Source organism: Benincasa hispida, chromosome 9 (assembly GCF_027475165.1).
Source record: "Benincasa hispida cultivar pf3 chromosome 9, pf3_genome.v1.1, whole genome shotgun sequence".
NCBI classification, from domain to species: domain Eukaryota; kingdom Viridiplantae; phylum Streptophyta; class Magnoliopsida; order Cucurbitales; family Cucurbitaceae; genus Benincasa; species Benincasa hispida.
The window spans coordinates 11,469,421-11,492,446 of NC_143486.1; the positions used below are offsets into that span (position 1 = coordinate 11,469,421).

At 39.5% G+C, this 23,026-nt stretch overlaps 1 protein-coding gene across 3 annotated transcripts in view; it reads left to right on the forward strand.

Moving 5' to 3' along the window:
• NUDT3 (nudix hydrolase homolog 3) overlaps positions 1–23,026 on the forward strand; it is an 88,843-nt gene that overhangs the window by 31,340 nt on the left and 34,477 nt on the right. For 2 of the 3 annotated variants that reach the window (XM_039042612.2, XM_039042611.2), the window contains exon 5: positions 12,435–12,571. The exons of the other annotated variant lie outside the window; for it this stretch is intronic. In XM_039042612.2, the coding sequence (XP_038898540.2) occupies positions 12,435–12,571 (137 nt within the window). The remainder of the gene's footprint in view (positions 1–12,434; positions 12,572–23,026) is intronic. 3 annotated transcript variants of the gene reach the window in all.

Sequence of the window (23,026 nt, forward strand, 5' to 3'; positions counted from 1 at the left end):
TCCGACACGGTTGTGATATTAGATGGGTCCCACACATCACTATGTATCAGGTGGAAAGGTCGGGAAGGTTTATAAGGCTGGGAATTAAAAGACATCCGAGGTTGTTTTGCACGAATACACACATCGCAAGATAAAGATGAAATATTAACATTACGAAATAAATGGGGAAATAAATACTTCATATAATGAAAATTCGGATGTCCAAGACGAAAATGCCATAACAGGAAATCAGTTTCAGAAATAGTAAGGGAAGATAGTAAACAAGTGCTAGACAAACTCCTAGATGAAGCATCCTCCGAGAGGAAGTAGAACCCCCTATTGTACCGGGTAGTGCCAATTGTCTTCCTCGAGCTCAGGTCCTGAAACAACACATTATCCGATGAGAAAACGACATTACAATTCAGATCTTTGGTTATTTTACTGACAGATAGCAGATTATAAGATATCTTTGGCACATGCAAGACATTCTGTAAAATCAACCTTTGAATAGGAGATAAGTGACCTTTCCCAGCAACGGAAGCAAAGGACCCATCTGCAATTCGTATTCTCTCGTTTCCCGCACTTGGATAATAAGAGAGGAATTGATCAGATGATCCAGTTAGGTGATCCGTTGCTCCTGAGTCAAGGATCCACGATTCATCCCCTTCGACCAAGAAGCTAAAGGACTGAGAAGTACCTGATTGTGCGACATTGCCGGTTCCAACCATGCTCGACTCTACCTGGCTAGTGGCTGATGATGTACCATCCCCTATTTCACTGACATGGGCCCGACCGGTTTTTGACTTATCATTCGCAGACCGTCGCTTGCCATTCGGTGGGCGACCATGTAACTTCCAGCATTGATCTTTGGTGTGCCACGGTTTCTTACAGTGCTCACAAATTGGTGGGGATTTTCTGTTCTGTTTGTCGCTCTCTGGTCCCGAAGACTTGGCTCCAAACGCAGCAGAATCTATGTGGTTGTTGCTAGTGCCATTCATTGCCCTGGTTCTGTCCTCTTCTAACCTGACCTCTGAACAAACTTCCATTAGAGATGGTATTGGTCCCTGTCCCAAAATCCGACTTCGGACACCATCAAATTTAGGGTATAAGCCAGCCAGAAAATCATACACCCGGTCCCCCTCCTCAATCTTTGAGTACTGAACTCCGTCAACAGGACAATTCCACACAACTTCACGGCACAAGTCCATTTCTTGCCACAGCAGGGACAATTTATTGAAATAAGACGTTATGTCAAGGGTCCCTTGTTTGCACTCATGAACATGTTTCCTCAAGGTATAAAGACGTGAGGCATTTTGCCTCTGTGAATAGAGCTTCTGGACAGCTTCCCAAATATCCCGAGCGGAGGTGAGTACAGAAGTGGCTTCCCAATCTGGGGTTCCATGCTGTTTATCAGAATTGAGCGAAGAAGAGAGTCCTCTCCTTTCCATATACGTTCCTGGGGGTCACGGGGTTTGGTTTTGGTATTTCTCCAATTAGATATCCAAACTTGTGACGTCCCTCAAAGACCATACTTACGAATTGGGACCAGGAAAAGTAATTCTCACCGTTAAGTTTCTCACCAATAGACATCCCTGCAGAATTCCTCACAGAACTAGACATAATATTTGCTATAGGTAAATTAGAGTAAGCATTTACTGGTGTTTCTGAGCATAAAGAGAAGTCTGAATGTGGATGAAAACTAGTTGTATGATTTGTCGTGGATCTAAGGGCCGATATTTGTTGTTGTAAGTTTGCCAACTGCTGTTTAAAACCAACGGTTCCGCCAGAATTTGCCATAGGTTGGTTTTGCCCATAGATCCCTGGAAAGGTAGTTTCATTTTGGCTCGAGGACGGACCAAACGACGAGTTGGGAACAGGCTAACTGTACTGGCTCGACTGGACCCGGTTGAACCGTTGAACCAGTTGGTTCAGTTGGACCGGCTGGGAAGAGTGGGTCATCCACGATCGGTTTGGAATGTATGCTAGGGCTGGCGGTTGACCTGAAAACGGAGGCTGGAAATCGGCTGAAGATCGCCAGTCGCGTGTGGTACTATCGGGCTGTGCAAAACCTCCTGAGGCTGGTGATTTTCTGTGCATTGGTGGGTTCTGAGGCAAAAAATGGTGGAAATCAGATGGATCGCGATCGATTGAAGCTTGTTGCCAATCTGTTGGTCTGGTTGAAGCTGTACTAACGGGATCTGTGGTCTATGCGTCATGGATGGGCTCGAGTCTGGGAGCTCCGGTGGTCGGATCTGCAAAGGAAGGCCACTGGGTATAGATTTGAGGATCGGGTCAGGTCTGGCTTGAGGCTGAATCAGACATGGATTTGAGGAGTTGAGGCAAGGCGGCGTGAAAATAATCCTCAACGGCTTCTCTTATGGCTGCAGCTACTTCAGCGTTCATGGATTCCTTCGTTCCAGTGGAGGTTTCTGTTGGAGTCTCTGGTTTGTTCTCATCAATGACGGCTAGGGCTTCGTCGCCATGCTCTGATACCATATTGAAAAAAGAAGAGAATAACATAAATACGGATTTACGTGGAAACCCTAGATTAGGGAGAAAAACCACGATAGGAGAATTTTTATTCTTTTAATTTTCTGATACACAGTACTCAACATAGGACAGGTATAAATAACCAAACAGAGAGAAACCCTAGACAGTAGACACTGAGTAAAAGACTAAAACGCCCTTAGGGCTAAAACACCATTTCAACAATGTCATTGTGTTAGCTTTCGGATTTTGATTGTATTAATTTGGCATTGTACTGGTCCCAAGCTGTTTTTGGGACTTTGTTCTTGGTTTGTTCCTTTTTATTGGATAGATGAGAATGCTATGGGGGTATCAACCTAGTTGAGATGTCCGGGTGCACTAGCTGATCCTTTTGCTTTGCTTTGCTTTGTTATCGTCTCTTCATTGTATTACCATTCACTTTGTATTGTCTATTCATCATCATTAAGAGGCTTGTTTCCTTTTTCAAAAAAGAATTTAATTTTTCAATCTTTAAACTTTATTGTTTCTACTTCTTTCAACTTTCAAATGTTATTTTTAGTCTATTTAATTCTATAAAAAAATTAACTTTATGGACAATTATTAAATTAGCTTTTGACAATAAGTCTTTGGTTTGTTTGAAAACCTAACATCAAAATTACTATGTATGGCTTAAAAAATTTATTTACATTGATGTCACATTGAAAAGGTACATGACCATAAAACAAACAAGCTCGTATGCTCATCCACCTTGATGAGTGTTTAAGTGTTGATGTAGGTAAATATATCATAACTCATAAGCTTAAGCTTTTGGGTTGATTAGGGATTTAACTGTAACAACCCGACTTTTTACCATGCTACCAGGATGCTATTACGTGCATGCATAAGCTTGGTAATATATATTTCAAGAGGGAAAATTTTAAATAAAAGATTGAGACTTTTATTTAAAATTTAATATCATAAAACTGTTCGGGGCACCCCTGACTCTGGTTTAGAACAAATTAAATAAATCAATAAATGAGGTAACAAATAAATGAAATATCAAAAGTTTTAAATGCCAGACACCTAATCTAAATCATGCCAAAAATAAAATAACATAAAATGTAAGTGCGGAAGCATCGTCATGCTCCAATGACTAGGTCACGGATCCCTCTTGTCATTCGTTGGTCTATCTTTACCTTTACCTGAAAAACATGAAGAGAAAAGAATGAGTATATAAATTTTAATGGCATAAGCATAAGCCTCTGTAACCCCCCCTCGACCGTCAAACATAGCTAGTCACATAGTAACTCATAACAGTGCAAACCAACACACAGAATCATGCTTACATTACAATCTCATACTTAATAACAACTTGGGTTCGAGGGCGAACCTGTAGCGAAGCACCTACCTCTGATTTAGGCCTAAGCAAAATAGCAATCAAGCAGCTGACCTTCCTTTTAAATTAGCGAAGGCTTGAATCAAAGTCCCTGACACCAACCATAAACACACAGTTCAACTTGTGGGGCCAATCTCCAAAACTTACACAATTTAAACCAATAATCCTCACATAACTTACCCCAAAACTGGCCAAAATTAAACCAATGAAGAATTGGGCAGCCTCTAAAACGCCTTAGAACCTCAACTTCAACCTCCTAAATTCAAGATTGAACCAAGACCAAAATAAAAAAGATGACTCCCAAAACTCTCTCCCCTCTCTCCTCCCCTTCCCCTTCCTCCCACGGCCATCTTTCCATCCACCCCACCGGAGCTCACCATGTCCTCCCACCTTTCCAGTGACTCGCCCCCGCCCTTCTCACCCTCTCCCTCTTGTTCACCCTCCGGCACCTCCCCTCCTCTCATTTTTTACACCCTGCTTTTGCTCTGTATCCAGCCATGGAATTTAAATCCTGCTGCATTCTTGACCATTCCTTCCATATAGAGCAAGAAGGATCCGGTTCCTTCGTAAAAGACTTAAAGAAAGGACAATCCATTCTCCTCTCCTTAACCTCAACTAAATGACTTAATGAGAGTTTTCGCAGACTTCTGTCTGCTTCCACCTTTGAATTTTTCTTATTAAAGGAAAGAGTTGATCAAAGCTTCATTCGGCTGGCTAAATTTCGTGCAAAGGAGAAGTGGTTTGTAGAATGCGTTGTTTGACCAATCTCGGGAGGAAGGAAGAACATCCACATCCCTTTTGACAATGAAAAATCAGGTTGGCAAGACTTTAAGGACATGATCGAAGATTGCATCCGAAATTTCAGAGCATCCCCTGATATCCAGGTTAGTTCTCCTCCACCTTGTCCTTCCCCTAATCAGAGGCTGGTCAGTAGTCGTAGCCTTGCTCTCCCTCCTTGTGGTAAAACCTTTTCCGAAGCTTTACAAGCCTCTAAGCCCCTGAATCCCTTAGCTTCTACCTTTTCACTCTCCCCTGTTCCACCCCCGAAAAACAGAGTAACCGTTCTTTTTGGACTCAAAAGAATTGTGATGTTTTGCTTGAAGATTTTAGTAATTTATGGATTATTTCAAGATTATTAGCATCAAATGGGTGGAAGGAAATCGCCAAAGAGTTAAGTAAGTTTCTCGGCACCAATGTTGTCACCAATCCTCTGTTTGCAGACAAGGTTCTCATCAAGATCAACCAAGGAGACTTAAAGCGAAAAAATGCCAGCCCAAAAGAAAATGGAACAAGTTTGGCCCCATTCATCTGTTGTTGGAAAAATGGAATCCCCTTAGTCATGGAAGGCCTTCAGTAATGCAGGGATATGGGGGATGGATATCAATCAAAAAACTCCCTCTAGATTATTGGTGTAAAAGCACCTTTGAGGCAATCGGGGCTTACTTTGGTGGACTCATTTCAATTGCATCAGAAACGCTTAATCTCATCAATTGTTTAGAAGCTAAAATTCAGGTCAGGAAAAATCTTTGTGGATTCATGCTAGCCACCATCGAAATTAAAGATGAAATTCATGGAAGTTTTTATTTAAATTTTGGTGATATTACTTGTTTTCATCAACCTACAAGTCTACCTAATAATGTACTTTTTAAGGATTTCTCCAACCCAATAGACTTAGTTCGATTACAAGAGGTCTTGAAGGATGAAGATGCCACCTCCCAAATTGATATATCCGAATGGTCCTTCCTATTGTTAGCCAAGTCCAAGCCAAAGTTCTCAAGAAGTCCAAACGCGGTGGCAAAGAAGAAGAAGGAGTTCCAAAAGCCACAGGCTTCGAAAATCAGTAAGGGAGCATCAGGGGAAGGTGAAAAGTCACCCCCTTTGGGTATTAACAGCGTTAACTCAGAACTTCAAAGGCCTATATTTTTGAAAGAGGAAGTCAACTAGCCACTAAGTCCTGACGGGGGAAATCTGTCAAGGAAGGAAGTTGAAAAGTCTTTATCCCCTGCCTTGCAGCTTCAGCCCTCTGAGGGAAAAAAATTTCAACTGAAGGAAGTCGAAAAGTCTTTAGACTTAAGTATTTTGCCAGCAAAGGCGCCTAGTGCAAGTAATAAGGCTCCTCGAGTTCCACGGCCTGCTCTTAACTCCCTCTCTGCCATTAAGAAGAAAGAGAATAAAAAAAAAAAGGAGTTCCAGCTGGCTTTTCTCACTCAGAAGTTGAAAAGCCACTCGTGCTAAAAAGAAAAAAAAAACAAAGTTATTACTCCCTTTGGTGTTTCCCTCACCTCACTTGAGAATGCCTTAACCACGATTGAAGTCCAAGCGTCCCTCAAGCCCTCTTCTCCCGTCCCCTAGCTTAACACATCTCCCCTGCCCCTCCTTGTTCTGCCAGATCAATCGAATCCTCTGCCATTACTACCCCCAAGCAACCACATTCCCCCCAACCACCCTGCGCCACCCCCCCGTTTTAACAGGACAGCTGAATCCTTCGCCTGCGCAACCCTCAAGCCTTCTCCTCCCCTCAGCATTAAACCACTATCTAAACCCTGCAAAACAACTACAAAGCGGCTGTACAGAGCACGCCATTCTTCATGCCTTTTCAAGACTTTTCCTAAGCATTTTATCATAAGAAAGTATCTGAAGGAACATTCTAAGAGCCTTTGAAATCAGTGACTGTTCAGATTCAAGAAGTCAGAAGTCCCTTATCACCAGAGCACTTTCATTTTATCAGGTCAGACAACCAACTCTCCCTCCCCCCACCTAACCCGGAGTGTTTATTTCTGAGAGGAACTCCAAGATTTTCCCCAAACGCCTCAGTGAATGAAAAGAAGGATGGCCTTCTAGACTCCCCTTTCAGTGTGAGTAGTGAGGAAATTGATTGGAACAGCACATTAGAAGAACAAGAAGTGTCAAAAATGGAAGCACCCTTGCTTGTTGATTTAAATCCCCTGTTTCAGACAGAGGTGGACAAGACCTCCGAGGTAAAAGCTCTCAGCCCTGGCCACCCCACCCCCTCAGCAATCCCTTCTGACCTCCCAGCACACCTATTAAGCATAGTCACTGATTGCAACCTAGTTCTGGATTGACTTATGACTGCCAAGGCTGCCTTTAAACCCTAAGTACGAAAAGATGAAAATAGTGATTTGGAACACAAGAGGTCTCAAAGATAGTAATAAAAGGCTGGGCCTTAAACGATTCTTAAAGAAAATTAACTCCTTAGTAGTTTTAATTCAAGAATCCAAGAAAGAAAATTTTGATGCAAGCTTTATTAAATCTATTTGGAGTTCCAAAGAGGTCGGTTGGGACTTTCTTTCATAATGTTTTACCTTTTGGTGGATTGTTGACAATGTGGGTACAAACATGATTTCGGTATTAGAAACCCTCAAAGGAGGATATTCCCTTTCAATAAAATGTACCACTATCTGTAAAAAGATTTGTTGGATCACTAATGTATATGGGCCAACTGACTACAAAGAAAGAAAATTTGTGTGGGATGAACTACTTTCTTTTGTAGCTTACTGTGAAGAGGCATGGTGCATTGGTTGTGATTTTAATATCACAAGATGGGCACATGAGAGATTCCCCTTGGGCCGAAGTACTAGAGCATGAGAAAATTTAATGGTTTCATTGAACAAGCAAAACTCTTGGAAGTCCGGTTGAGTAATGGGAGTTTCACTTGGTCAAGGGAAGGCAACTTAGTTTCAAGATCCCTTCTAGACCGGTTTTTTATATCAAAAGAATGGGATGAGTTATTTGAAAATTCAAGAGCCAATAGACAAGCCCGAATATTCTCAGATCACTACCCAATTTTACTAGAGGCTGGTTCTTTCAGCTGGGGACCCTCCCCCTTCAGGTTTTACAACAGCTGGTTGCTTAACAAAGAGTGCATCCAAATCATTGAGAAAGCATGGTTTAACAGTAAAGTATACGGCTGGGCTGGTTTTGTACTCAATTAGAAGCTAAAAGAAGTCAAAACAGCAGTAAAAAAGTGGCATTATAGCTACAAGGAAGAAATAAAAAAGGAGGAGAGGCTGTTAGCAGAAATTGAAAAATGAGATACTCTTGCCGAGATTTCCCCCCTTTCCAGCAGTGATTATGCAGCATGGTCATCATCAAAATCAGATCTTATGGCCTTATATAGGTTGGAAGAAATTAACCTAATTCAGAAAAGCAAGTTAAATTGGCTCAAGCTGGGAGATGAGAATACAAGCTTTTTCCATAGATTCTTAGCAGCAAAGAAGAGGAGAAACTTCATAAATGAGTTAGTTGATGAGCAAGGAGTGCCAACAAAGTCGAGTTCAGAAATTGAAAGCCTAATAATCAATTATTACAACAATCTTTTCCTAAAATCCCTAGGGAGGAGGCACATTCCAATAAATCTAGATTGGTCATGCGTGAATATAAATCAGAATCAGTCCTTACTAGCCAAATTTTCAGCCACAGAAATCTTCTCAGCTATAAAAGCTCTCGGCAAAAGCAAAGCTCCAGGCCCCGATGGCTTCACTTCAGAATTCTTGTTGAAATTTTGGACTCCTCTAAAGTCAAGCTTCCAAGACACCTTTGATGACTTCTATAAGAATGGTAAGATCAATGCTTGCATAAAAGAGAAATTCATATGCTTAATTCAAATGAAGAAAGTAGCAGTCAAGGTCAGTGATTTCAGACCCATTCACTTAACCTCCTTAATCTACAAAGTCATTGCTAAGGTGCTAGCCGAGAGACTGAAAGGGATAACGCCTAGCATCATTGCTCCCTCCCAATGTGCATTCATAGAAGGTAGACAAATATTGGATCCCATTCTTATTGCCAATGAAGCTGTTAAAGAGTACAGAGTAAAAAAGAAGAAGGGGTGGATTCTTAAACTTGATATGGAGAAAGCTTTCGACCGAGTAGACTGGGAATTTTTAGAAAAAGTGTTAAGATCCAAGAATTTCAATCAGAAATGGATAGAATGGATTATGGGCTGTGTCAAAGACCCACTATACTCGATTTTCATTAATGGTAGACCAAGGGGAAGAGTGGCTGCTTCAAGAGGCCTAAGGCAAGGTGATCCCTTCTCCCCTTTCCTTTATCTCCTTGTCAGTGAAGTATTGAGTGCATTAATCTCCAGACTCATCCAATCCGGCATTGTTGAAGGTTTTATAGTAGGCAAAGAGCAAGTTCACGTTTCCATACTCCAATTTACGGATGATACTTTACTGTTTTACAAATATGACAGCTCCATGCTTGTAAAACTTAAACATACAGTGGAGTTCTTTGAATGGTGTTCAAGGCAGAAAGTAAATTGGGAAAAATCAGCCCTCTATGGCATCAATGTGGACGACAGTGAACTCATTAGCACAGCAACATCCTTGAATTGTACGGCTGACCAGCGACAACCTTCCTTTCTACTACCTAGGGTTGTCTCTAGGGGATACCTGAAAAGAGCCTCCTTTTGGCAGCCGGTCCTAGACAAAGTACAAGCTAAACTTGACAAGTGGAAGAGATTTAACCTCTCTAGGGGAGGAAGAGCCACTCTATGCACTTCAGTCCTCCTAAACCTTCCAACTCATTATTTGGTCATCTTCCTCATGCCTGAAGGAGTAATATCTAGAATGGAAAGGATAATAAGAAAGTTCTTTTGGGAAGGCAACACCGGCAGCAAGCAAAATCACTTGGTTAAATGGGATTTAGTTCAAAAACCTATAATAGATGGTGGCCTCGGCCTCGGTGGTTTCAGATCTATGAACATTGCACTCCTTGCTAAATGGGGATGGAGATATTTCAATGAGGAAAAGAACTATTCATGGTAAAGATTCCTTTGATTGGCACACAACAGGGAAAGGAGGTAGAAACTTGAAAAGTCCATGGATTAGCATCTCAAAGACTTGGCTTAAGGTAGAATCCTTGGCCACTTTCAAACTCGGTAATGGCAGTCGAATTGCTTTCTGGTTAGATACATGGGAAGGATCTTCCCCCTTCAACATCCTTTATCCAAGCTTATTCTGAATCACCATGCTTCCCAATGGTTCAGTTGCTGATCATTGGGATAGCAGCTTAGCTTCTTGGTCCATCTCCTTCCGAAGACTGCTCAAAGATGAAGAAGTGTTGGCCTTTCAAGATTGATGGGGAAAATTGCAAGTAGAAGTCCTTCTCACTCTTTTGATAAAAGAGTTTGGTCTATTTCAGCCACTGGTTTTTACACAGTTAACTCCCTTAAAGTGCACCTCTCCCCTTTCTCTCTTTTGGATAAGTCCCTTTACTCGGTCATTTGGAAAACAAAAAGCCCTAGACGAGTCAATATTCTCATATGGATTATGCTTTTCGGTCAATTGAATGTAGCTGAAGTTCTTCAAAGAATGCAGCCAACAACCTCCTTTTCACCCTCAATCTGCCCGTTCTGTCTCCAACACAATGAGGACTCCCTTCACCTCTTTTTCACCTGCACTTATTTAGCTTGGTGCTGGAAAAAACTGCTGTGCTTCTTCAACTTTTCATGGATTATGTGCAACGACTTCAAAGGCAATGTGTTACAACTTCTAGTTGGCCCTAATCTCCAACCCCACCCGTTTACTCTGGTGTAATGCAATAAAAGCCCTATTGGTAGAACTTTGGTTTGAAAGAAATCAAAGGATTTTTCACAACAGAGCTCTTGGATGCCAAGACCGCCATCAAGCCGCCCGCCATCAAGCCTCCTCCTGGTGCATACTCTCCGAATCTTTCCATGCCTCTAGTCTGTCGGATTTCAACCTCAACTGGGGGGCTATCATCTTCACTTCCCCCTTCGGACAACATTAATTAGTGCCGGATATTAGTTTTTCTCTTATTCTAAACCTCCCCCCCCCCCTCCCATCCCCCAATATCTTTGATCTCTATAATTTTTTTCCCTTAGTTTTAGGCCATTGTTTTCGCTCTATTTTAGGCCAATGTTTTTGCTTGTTTTACGGTTATTGTTTCCTCGAGTTGTACTCTTGTTAATGTCTTTTCTCCCCTATGTGGTTACATTGGATGTGATGAGGGTGCTAAAGGGGTGTCAACCTAGTTGAGACACTCGGGTGCACCTCTTGATCCTAAAAGAAGTCCTAGTATCTCCGTTTTTGCTCATTGTATAACCCTCTTGTACTCTGAGCCTTAGCTCTTCTCTATATATTAATATAATGAATCGTTTCCTTTTTTTTAAAAAAAAACTAAGACCAAAATCACACAAAATAGCTAAGATCTTTCAAGAAACCCAAGAAACTGACCAAAAACAACCAAATTCTTACCCAACAGTGCGCGAATAGAGGGCCATACGAGAAGGCTCGAAGCTGTCCTAACGAAAACTGCCGTGGACGCTGACGATTTCAGTTGGCAGAGCTTCAGTCGCGGCTGGATTGGCGACAGCGTGCACGGCTCGCGTTTAACGGCTTCCGGTTGGCAAGCGTGCACAGCTTAAATCGGCGACGGTGTCTGGTCGGCGGGTGTGCACGAACTCGGGGGGGGGGGGGGGGGGGGGGGGGGGGACGACGGAAGAAGAAGGATTTTCTTCTTTTATGTTTTTTTCCTTTTTTTTTTAATTGCATGCAAACCGAGGTTCCCATTTAAATAAATAAAACTCTTAAACCCTAATTTCCCCTTTTTCCTCAACCAAAAATAAATATCTCTTTTTCTCCAACAACCAAAGAAAATTGAAGTTATTTTATTTAATCTCACTTCCACCCAATAATTAGAATTCCAAAACCAAAATTAAATCCCACTCCCAATAATTGAATTAATTCCATATCTTGATCAAGATTAATTTAAATCGATTTAACCAAAACAAACAAATTCTAAGTCTCTAAAATTCGTAGTCCAAAACTAAATAATCAAGATAAATACATGAAATTTCTTGGAATTTGACTTTGTTACATTTACATAGTACCAGAGTAGGAGGTTATGTGTTCTAACTCTTGTAATGTTATTTTCTACAAATTGTCAAACCCATAAGTGAGGGAGAAGTGTTAAAGTGTTAATATAATTAAATTTGTTGTAACTCATCAATTTAAACTTCGGAGTGAATTGGTGATCTAACGATGAGGTTGAGGATGATGAAAATTAACTTTTAGGTTTTGGAAATATATATATAATATATATAATTTTGTTGATTCATTATTGTTAAAAGATTCATAATATTTTGTTGATTCATAATGTTTTATCTTGTAGTATCAGTGTATCTTGAGTATTAGTCTCATTTCATTTTCTTAATAAATAAAGAGACTTGTTTCCTTTCCCAAAAAAAAAAAAAAAAAAGATTCATAATATTTCAACCACTAGGTCTACTGGTCAATTAGAGCCAATAAAATAGTAAATGGCTTAGGGGGAACTGAATTCACACACCATGATGATTGCCCATCTAAAATTTAATATTTTACAAATTTCCTTAACAATCAAATGGAGTAAGTTAGATAATTGTCTTAGAAAAAGAGAAAATAAAAAGATTATGTATTTGTACATCTTGTTGCTTCACTGAAGTCCATGCTTAAGCTTCAAAGGGGATTTGATGTAGGAATCAGAAGTGTCTGCTGTTAATGACCATAACATGTTAGAAACTAAATTGTATGAGACAGTGAATATATATTTTGCTTTAAATTTGATGTAGGAATCAGAAGTGTCTGCTGTTAAATATATACATTATCTGGAGTATAAAAACTTACTTGCAAATGAAGATCCTGAGTATGTCCCATATGATGTAAATGCGCAACAATATGGTCAACTTTTTGACATAATTGCACGAAGGTATGCTGTTGACAAGCTTAATATTTTCGATGAGTAGATATTACTTTCTATATTATGAAATTTGTATTATCCAATTTTCAAATAGAAAAATGATGATCGATCTTGCTTGGATAGGATATGGTCTGCAGTAGTACTATGTTTTCTTCTTTTTCTTTTTTCTTTTTGCAAATAGAAATATTTCATTGATGTATGAAATAGATAATTGCAAGAAGTCTTTTTAGTTGAAAAGAAAGAAAGATAAGCTATGTGAATTTAAAGGAGACTGAAAGTACACCAATTGAAACCATGAGTAAGCACAGAATCTAAAAATATGTCAAAAGTAAAAGATATATCTCTGAAAAGGCGACCATTACATTCCCTTCCCCCCCCCCCAAAGAAAAAACTTCAAACTGAAAAAGTAGAAGAAAAAGGAGTACAAATAAAACAACAAGATAGCAATCTTTTTCTTGAAACGGAAACAAGATTTTTTCATTGAGTTAATGAAATAAGTTTAATGCTTAAAGTTCAAGATACAAAGGAAAAAATCTGAAAAGAACAAGAAGTGCAAATGGAACAAAGCACAACTTTAGCGCTTTCAGCAACTTCCAAAAATGATACAAAAAACAACCAAAAACCAAACGATACAAGGATCATAAAACAAAATAAACCAAGTAGCAGAGATGCAGAAAAGGCGACAATACAAGCCAAAAAACAAACAGTTGGAAAAAGTAATTGCTCCCCAAAATCAACAACGGTCTTGAATGAAGAAAGCATCAAATACCTTAGAAAGAATGCACCATGAAGAAACGTTGTGCTGAGAAATCTCAAAACGAACCCACCAAGCGGAAAATTAACATGAAAGACCCTTTGAATCCTCAAAACAAAGAGGCTTCCAACAAAGGCAAAACTTGCAACTTTACATCTTGAGATCTTTGATTGTAGATCATCAAGACAAAGAAATGCCACCCACTCAGAAAACCTCAAATTACATAATTAAGGCTAAAGCACAAATTAAGAATCAACCGAACACTAAACCGCAACCTTTAACAATTGACAAAAGGTTGGAAGGGATATCAGACTTATTTAATGGAGAGAAAATATAACTCTCTGTGGGTGAAGACTTTCTTGCTACTAATCTTCGTTCTTCATCTCTTTTGAAATTTGAAATAGATCATTGAGTTCCTTTCCAGAGTTATCAACAAATACATCTTCTTGGTCAGCCTCTACCTTAAAGCACTCTGAATCTTCACTACTAACACTTATTGCTGATTCATCATTTGATTCAATCTACCTCTCTTGAGAAGACTTTGGAATGTTGCACGGAATATTTCTCACAAAGTGTACCTCTGAGTTAGGTAATTTGAGCACTGATTGTTGGAAAATTTGAGAGGGAGGTGGAGGTTTTACCAACTTTTTAGTAACTAAGTTCGGTACCTGGGCATGAACACACCATTCTTCTAGAAAATCTGAGTTAATAAATGCAGAGAGAGCCTTGTAGGTTGAGGATCTTTTCCTTGATAACTGCATAGGATGTGGCTTTAATAACTTTGAGTACTTCTTGGGAGAATGTGAGGAGTCCGTGGATAAAGTAGTGGCAATCTCTTTATCCAAAAGGTTTTTGGAGAGAGATACCTCTTCTTTGTTAAATGCGCCAACATTATTAAGCCTAGGAGATGTAGCTTCTTGAGAAGGGGAATCTGAGCCGCCATTAACAATATTAGAGCTGGGAAGGATGGCCTGTTGAGAGGTGAATGATTCAAATGGTTAATTAAATTAATAAAGACTTCACTGAAAATAATCCTGATGGCTCCAAAGACCAAAGTCTACCATCTTAAAGAATTGAGAGTGAATCAAACCAAAATTAAGAATCCAGTCAACTACTACGGAATTTAAGGCCTCATTTTGTAACCATTTTGTTCCTTTTTTTTTTTTTTTTTTTTTTTTTAACAAGGAAATAAGCCTCTCCATTAAGATAAAAACAGCTTAAAGTACAACATATATAAACAATGGAAGCTAGAACAAAAGGAGCAGTGAGTGCACCTGGACATCTCAACTAGTGGTTGACACCCCATCCGAATTCATCATATCCATACAAATGAAACTAACTACCCAAAGTACAATAATAAACAACCCAACAATACAAAGCTCCAAAACAACAAAGAACCAATATTCAAAAACAGCTTCACATACAAGAACCCCTAGGAAAATGCAAAACAGAGTCAAGCAATTAGAAACAACTTTAATAGCCAACTAAACAGAAGCAAACATTCTGGACTAGGTGGAAGGGAAAATGAAAGCCCTCCAGTTGAGACTTAGATCTTGGAAGGGGAAATGTTTGAATGGCTTTGAAAGAGAGCATTACGAGGATGCATTGAGCCGAGCAATCTCAAAACGATCTAACCAGCAAGTTGCTTTGCCCGTGAAGACCCTTTGGTTTCTTTCAAACCAAATTTCTGCAAGTAATGCTTTGACTGCGTTTGTCCAGAGTAATTGTGGAAGCTTTTTAGCTTTGGGCCAATCAAAATCTGCAAAACATTGTCACCAAAAACATTGCCACCAAAAACATTGCCAAATGCCTAGCTAAGATTGAAACAAGCGAACAAGCGATACCAACACTTTTCAACCGCAAGTAAAGAACAAATGCTGCAAGTCCTCTGAATCAGCCATACCTATAGAGGGCAAATAGATGGGGATAAACAGTAAAGGGGAAGTTTCTGCTGCATAACTGAAGCACAGTTTAACAAACCATAAAGCATAATCCACACCAAAATGTTCACCCAACGAGGGCTCTTTGATTTCCATAATGCTTTCTCCAAATGCTTTTCAAGTGGGGAAGCCAAAGATAAATGTGTAACTAGAGATTTGACCGAGAATGCACCATTAGCTTCTAAAGACCATTGCCTCCTTGTCAGGATTTTCCAAGACTCTTTTGGCAGAAATAATGCCAAGGAGAGTCTGGAAATCTATTATTTCTTCCTCCTTTAATAATCTCCGAAGAATATAGACCAAGATGTAGAGGGGTCCCAATGATCCGAGACTGAACCATTACGATTCAAAGAGATCCTGAATAATCTGGGAAAGCAATCCTTCAAAGGAATTTTATCCAACTAAGGATCAAGCAATTCTTCTCCCATTACCAATCTTGAAGACAGCCAATGCTTCCACCTTTAACCAAGACCTTGATATACTAATCCAAGGGCTACGAAGGTTGCAACTTACTTTTCCATTTGTGTGCCACTCAAACAAGCTTCTGCCATGTATGCTCTTAACCACTTGGATCCATAAAGAATTACCTTCATTGACAAAGCACCAACCCCACTTAGCTAATAGTGCCAGATTTTTTGTTCTTAAACCACCTAAACCAAGGCCTCCATCTTCTTGTGTTTCTATAACGATCTCCCATTTAACTAAATGATTTAGTTTGCCTCCTTTATGCCCTTCCTAGAAGAAATTTCTCATTGTTCGTTCCAAAATTGTGAGCACCTTTTTTGGCATTAAAAAAGAAGACATATAGGGAGATTAGAAAGGATGGACTTACAAAGTGTAGCTCTACCCCATCTTGAAAGGTTATATCTCCTCCATTTATCTAATTTTCTTTGTACTTTGTCAATAACTGGTTGCCAAAAAGATATTTTTTGGCATATCCACCCAAAGGAAGACCGAGATACATAAAAGGGAGGTGGACAACCTTGCAATTCAATTTGGTAAAAAGATATTTTTTGGGATATCCACCCAAAGGAAGACCGATATACGTAAAAGGGAGGTGGACAGCCTTGCAATTCAATTTAGTAAAAAGATATTTTTTGGGATATCCACCCAAAGGAAGACCGAGATACGTAAAAGGGAGGTGGACAGCCTTGCAATTCAATTTGGTAGCCACTGAAAACAGCTTGCTGTCATCTATATTAATCCTACAAAGTGCGGATTTTTCCCAATTAACTTTTTGCCCTGAACACCATTCAAAAAGATCGATAGTCTTCCTTAAAATTTCCAGCATCTCATCATCATATTTGCAAAATAACAAGGTGTCGTCAGCAAATTGGAGGATGGAAACGTGGATTTTGTCTACCCCCATGAAAAAACCTTTGAATTTGCCGCTCTCGTGGAGCCTTGCGATGAGAGCACTTAGCACTTTGCTTACTAGTAGAAAAAGAAAAGGTGAGAGAGGGTCACCTTGTCTAATACTCCTAGAAGTGTGAACTCTTCTTCCTCTTGGCCTTCCATTAATGAAAACTGAGAAGTTTGGATTAGTAACACAGCCCATAATCCAAGATATCCATCGAGAATCCAAATTTTTACCAACTAAAACTTTCTCAAGAAAGGCCCAATCCATTTGGTCAAAAGCTTTTCTAAGTCTAGCTTTAGAATCCACCCATTTTTCTTCTTGGATCTATACTCCTGCACAACCTCGTTGGCAATGAGAATCGGTTCAAGGATTTGTCTTCCCCCAGTAAAAGCGATTTGTGTAGGGGCAATTATGCAAGGCATTATTTTCTTGAGGCGTTCAGGTAACACTTTGGCAACTACCTTATAAACAAGTGTTGTTAGGCTAATGGGCCTAAAATCCTTTACATAAACAGCATCCTCCTTTTTTGAATCAAGCAAATGAAGTTCTCCTTGATGCAAGAATTCAACCTTCCATTCTCATAAAAATCTTCGAATAAGCTCATGAAATTACCTCTGCAATGGGCACAGAATTTGATGAAGAACTCTGCTGTAAATCCATCTGACCCAGGGCTTTGTTCTTTTCCCAAAATCCTCAGATTTCTTCTTGAGTGAAGCTAGATACCAGCATGGCATTCTGGCTTTGAGAGACAATATTCCATTGCAAATTAAGAGGAATAGATCTTGCATCCAATGACTTGGAATAAAAGGAGGTATAAAAACTCAATATAAGATCTTCAATCTCCCTATTGGATTTTGTTTCGTTTTTGGTTTTTGATTTTTGAAAATTAAGCCTACAAACACCTCTTACACCTTTAAATCTCTTGCTTTAATATCTACTTTTTATCCATATTTTCAAAAACTAAGTCAAAATTTGAAAGCTAAAAAAAGTAGTTTTAAAAGAAAATAGGTCTTGATTTTATGAAAATATCGACGTCAATGAAAGGTTCGGGAAACTTTATGGAAGTTGATGGCAATTGTTATAATTAGTTAATGAAACTTTGATTATGACTCAATTAGACTATAATTGACCATTTTTAATAATTATTTCTATAAAGTAGACAACATTTAGATGTATATCATTAATATCTGTATAAATGTCGCGTGAGAGCAGAAATTTAAAAAAGAAATGGAAAATCATTACATAATATAAAATATTGGTAATTAATTTCAAAATTAAAGGAGACATGAAATATTTGCATACAAAATAATTGCAAAATGTTTATTATAGAATGTACATGTCTAATATTAAAAAAATTGACCTTGGAGCATCTAATCCAAAATCTTGATAATTCTGATAAAAATTACAATATTACTCAAATGAAAATGGTAGGACTTGTACGCCAACATGTAGACCCTATTGGTGGATACATTTCATTAATTGATGATCTTTTTCCTTATGGATAATACTATTTGGTGGAAAGTCATGACATGTGAAACTAAACAATTGCGTGTAATCAGGACCATAAAACTGAAAAAACTAAACAAAGGACAGAGAAAGGAGGAAAAAAAAAATGCTCTCCCCTCTCTCCTCCTTTTCTCTCTTCCCCCGCCCTCCCCCCCTGACCACCCCACCGGAATTCATCATGCCCTCCCTAGCCCTCCTTCCTTCTGACCGTCTCTCCCACCCCTCTCCCTGCCCCTCTTCCGGCACTTCCACCTTCCCCGATCTCCTTTCTTGCCCTGTTTCTTGCTCTGTTTTCCAGCCCTGTATTCTAACCCTTGCTGCTTCGAGTAAAAGGCAGTTTTTTTTTTTTTTTTTTTTTTGTGCAAAAACCTTTCGACTCCTTGATAGGAGTGCTTTCTGGTCATGGAGATTAAAAGCTGTAACATTTTGGGTCATTTCTTTTGTATGTGGCAAGAGGGTCCAGGATTCATAGTAGAAGATTTGAAAAAAGGACAGTCCTTGTTCCTCTCTTTAGCAGCAGCCATTTGGCTAAAAGAAGGCTTCAGAAGACTTTTGTTTGCCTCAACGGTTGAGTTCTTTTTGTTAAAAGAAAGAGTAGATGAGAGTTTCATACGTCTAGCCAAATTCAGAGTCAAAGACAATTGGTTTGTAGAATGTGCAATGTGGCCTACCACAGGGGGAAGAAAGAATATTCATGTTCCTTATGGGGTTGGATGTTCAGGCTGGCAAGAGTTCAAGGAAATGATTGATGTTAGTATCCATATCTTCAAAGATATTTTAGTTCAGCAAGCCCCTCAAGTGAAGAGTTTCTCAGAAGTGGTGAAAGGTACGTTCTCTCAACCATATCTAAAGCCTTCAAAGTTTAGGAATGTTGCAGCTCAAAAATCCTGTAGTAAAGGTCAATTAAATCAAGAAAAGGGTTCTTATTGGATTCAAAAAGATCATGAAGTTCTCAAAGAAGATTTTAGTAGTTTATGGCTCATCTCAAGGCTTTTAGTCTTCAATGATTGGAAGGATATTTCGAAGGTATTGAGTGAGGCCTTTAAAACCGGTGTCATCATCAATCCTCTGTTTGCAGATAAAGCTCTAATCAAAGTCAGCAATGGTGATTTGGCCACATTGATCTCAAGTCCGGGTATATGGCAGTCTTTTGGTCCTTTTCACTTGCTGTTTGAAAAGTGGAATCCCAAAATACATGGAAGAGCCTCTGTGATGAAAGGTTTTGGTGGTTGGATTTCAATCAAGAATCTTCCATTTGATTATTGGGGAAGAAAGACCTTTGAAGCCATAGATGCTTATTTTGGGGGTTTGGAATCAATTGCCTCAGAAACTCTTAACCTAACTAATTGTTTAGAAGCCAAAATTGAAGTTAGAAGAAACCTATGTGGATTTATGCCAGCCACAATCAAAATAAAGGATGCAATTCGTGGGAATTTTTTTCTAAATTTTGGAGATGTGGAATGTTTAGAAGCTCCTTCTAAGGCAGTGGGGAATTTATTATTTAAGGACTTCTCTAATCCTATTGACCTTGTTAGGTTAAATGATGTAATTAAAGATGAAGGAGTTAATTTCAAATTGGATATTTCAGAGTGGAACTTCCTTGTCTCTTCACATTCCAAACCCACCTTTTCAAAGGAACCCGAATCCGGTTCAAGAACCCCCTGCAAAGAGATGAAATTTATTCAGAGGAAGTCGAAAAGTCCTATCCCCCCCTTGCAAGGTGTTTAATTACAAAGAATCCAACTTCCCCTACCTCCTTTACTGCCGAGGAAGATATACAGCCCACTGTTCGTGAAAAGTTTAATGTGCAAGAAGTCGAAGAGTCACTACACTTTAATGAAAAAGTTGAAAAGATGCCTAGAGCCTTTAAGAAGAGAGAGAAGGGAGATTTTAATGGGGTATCCAGTCCCTTGGCCAAAGAATTTGAACAGTCACCTATTCAAAAAAATGAAAAGTCACAAGGAATTAATGATAATTGTTTTTCGAAGCAATCAGCAACATTTTTATCAAACAGCAAAAGTGAACCCTTCGTCTTCCAAGGCTGCTGCTTTGTTCCCTTGTTCCAGTCCGGGTAAGTTTCCCTTCCCTGTTTTCACTAAAAAACAGGCGCCTTTGCTTCAGCCGGCCCCCGAGACAGCCCCAAAAGTCCATGCCTCCTCCTCGGCACTCCTCCTCCCTCCCTGCAGTAAGCAAGTGCCAAAGGCAAGCAAAACAGGGGCTAAACGTCAGCAAAAATTCAAGCATCCCCCCTGCCTTTTTAAATCATTCCCTAATCATTTTATTAAAAGAAAGTTAGCCAAGGACTCATCCAAGAAACCAAGCTTTAAAGCCAAGTCCGTGGCAATTCACAACCCGGATTTATTAGAAGCCCAATGCACCCAAATTCAAGGACAACCTCAATGTTCCAGGTCAGGCTCCCCTTCTCCTCTCCCTACTCTCTTTGAACACTCTGTTTTTTCATTATCTAATACAGAGGTTACATTCTTGAGAGGTTCCACAACCCATCCGGGGGAGTTCCCAACAGAAAAAGGGGAGGTCCTCATTGATTCTCCTTTCCGTGTGAGTAGTGAAGAAGAAGTTTGGGCAAATCTAGTTGGTTTTTCAGAAGAAAAAAGTAAAGAGGACCCTATTATTCAAGATTTGAACCCCCTGTTTCAGACAGAGGATGACACTATTTTAGAGGCTGTTAGTTCAATTTTTCCAGCTATTCCTTGTGATCTTCCAGCTCATTTAACCTCAATTGTCAAGGACTGCCATCTCATCCTCAATTAATGTTTAGAAATTGAGGTTACAATCCTTGAGTTAAGTCCGAATCATGAGAATTGTGTCGTGGAATACTAGAGGCCTAAAAGATGTTAACAAAAGGTTAGCTCTCAACCGTTTTCTAAAGAAAATTAACCCTACGGTAGTTCTAATTCAAGAGTGAAAAAAAAAGACAGCTTTGAAGTGAGTTTCATCAAAAGCTTGTGGAGTTCTAAAGATATTGGCTGGGAATTTGTGGAATCTTATGGGTATTCAGGTGGTTTATTGACTCTATGGGATAAGAGTTTAATCTCGGTGATTGAAACTTTGAGGGGGGGGGGGGGGGTATTCATTATCAGGAAAATGCATCACTGCTTGCAATAAGACTTGCTGGATCACTAATGACTATGGACCAATTGATTACAAAGAGAGAAAATTCATGTGGCCAGAGCTGTTATCTCTTTCATTTTATTATGTAAAAGCTTGGTGCATTGGGGGAGATTTTAATATCACAAGATGGGCACATGAAAGATATCCATTGCGCAGAAGCACTAAAGGAATGAGGAAGTTTAACAGCTTTATAGACCAAGCCAATCTGCTGAAATTTTGGCACTTGATCAAGGATAATCTGCATTCCACCTTTGAAGATTTTTATAAGAATGGTAAGCTAAATGCATGTATAAAGGAAAACTTCATTTGTTTTATTCAAAAGAAGAAGTTAGCAATCAAAGTAAGTGATTTCAGGCCAATTAGCTTAACTACAGTGATATATAAGGTTGTTGCAAAGGTGCTGGCTAAAAGATTAAAATTGGTAATGCCTAGCATTATAGCCTCTTCCCAAAGTGCCTTTATTGAAGTAAGGCAACTTTTAGACCCCATCCTCATTGCTAATGAAGATGTAGAAGAGTATAGAGTGAAAAAGAAGAAAGGATGGATCCTCAAACTTGATTTGAAGAAGGCCTTTGACCGTATGGATTGGGATTTCCTAGAAAAGGTGTTGAAAAGTAAAAACTTTGATTAGAAATAGATTGATTGGATTCTGGGCTGTGTTAAAAATCCAATGTTTTATGTATTCATCAATGGAAAATCAAGGGGAAGAGTGGCTGCCACTAGAGGCATTAGGCAAGGTGATCCCTTCTCACCTTTCCTTTTCCTTCTAGTAAGTGAAGTTTTAAGTGCTCTAGTGACTAAGATCATTCAAGCCAGTCTATATGAAGGTTTTGTGGTTGGCAAAGATAAAATACAGATCTCCATCCTTCAATTTGCGGATGATACGCTATTGTTTTGTAAGTATGGCAGCAACATGCTTGCAAGACTAAAGCAAATGGTGGAGTTTTTCGAATGGTGCTCAGGGCAGAAGGTAAATTGGGAGAAATCAGCCCTTTATGGTGTAAATGTGGATGATAAAGAGCTGTTTTCAATGGCTGCTGCATTAAATTGTAAGGCTGATCAACTTCCAATCCTCTATCTTGGGCTGCCTCTTGGAGGGTACCCAAAGAAGCTGTCCTTTTGGCAACCAGTTTTGGATAACTTCCAAGCCAAATTAGATAAGTGGAAGCGCTTCAATCTTTCTAGAGGAGGTAGAGTCACATTATGTAAGTCAGTGCTATCTAACCTCCCAACACACTTCATATCTATATTTATATTGCTGGAGGGAGTTGCTTCGAAATTGGAGAGAATCACAAGAAATTTCTTTTGGGAAAGGCACAATGGCAGCAAGCTCAATCATTTGGTGAAGTGGGCTATGGTTCAAAATCCATTGACAGATGGAGGCCTCGGCCTTGGTGGGTTCAAACTTATGAACCAAGCCCTTCTTGCTAAATGGGGCTGGAGGTTCTTCAAAGAAGAAGGCTCATTTTGGGGGCAAGTTATCAGAAGCATCCATGGCACGGACCCTTTCAATTGGCATACGACAGGTAAAGGGGGTAGAAGTCTAAGAAGCCCTTGGATTAGTATTTCTAAATCTTGGCTAAAAGTTGAATCGATGGCCACTCTGAAGCTTGGAAATGGTAGAAGAATTGCTTTTTGGCTGGACCCTTGGGTGGGAGCAACTCCTTTCCGTTCCTTATTCCCAAATCTCTTCCGAATATCTTTGTTACCAAACGGTTCGGTTGTTGACCATTGGGACACTAATTTTGGCAGCTTGGTCAATCACCTTCTGC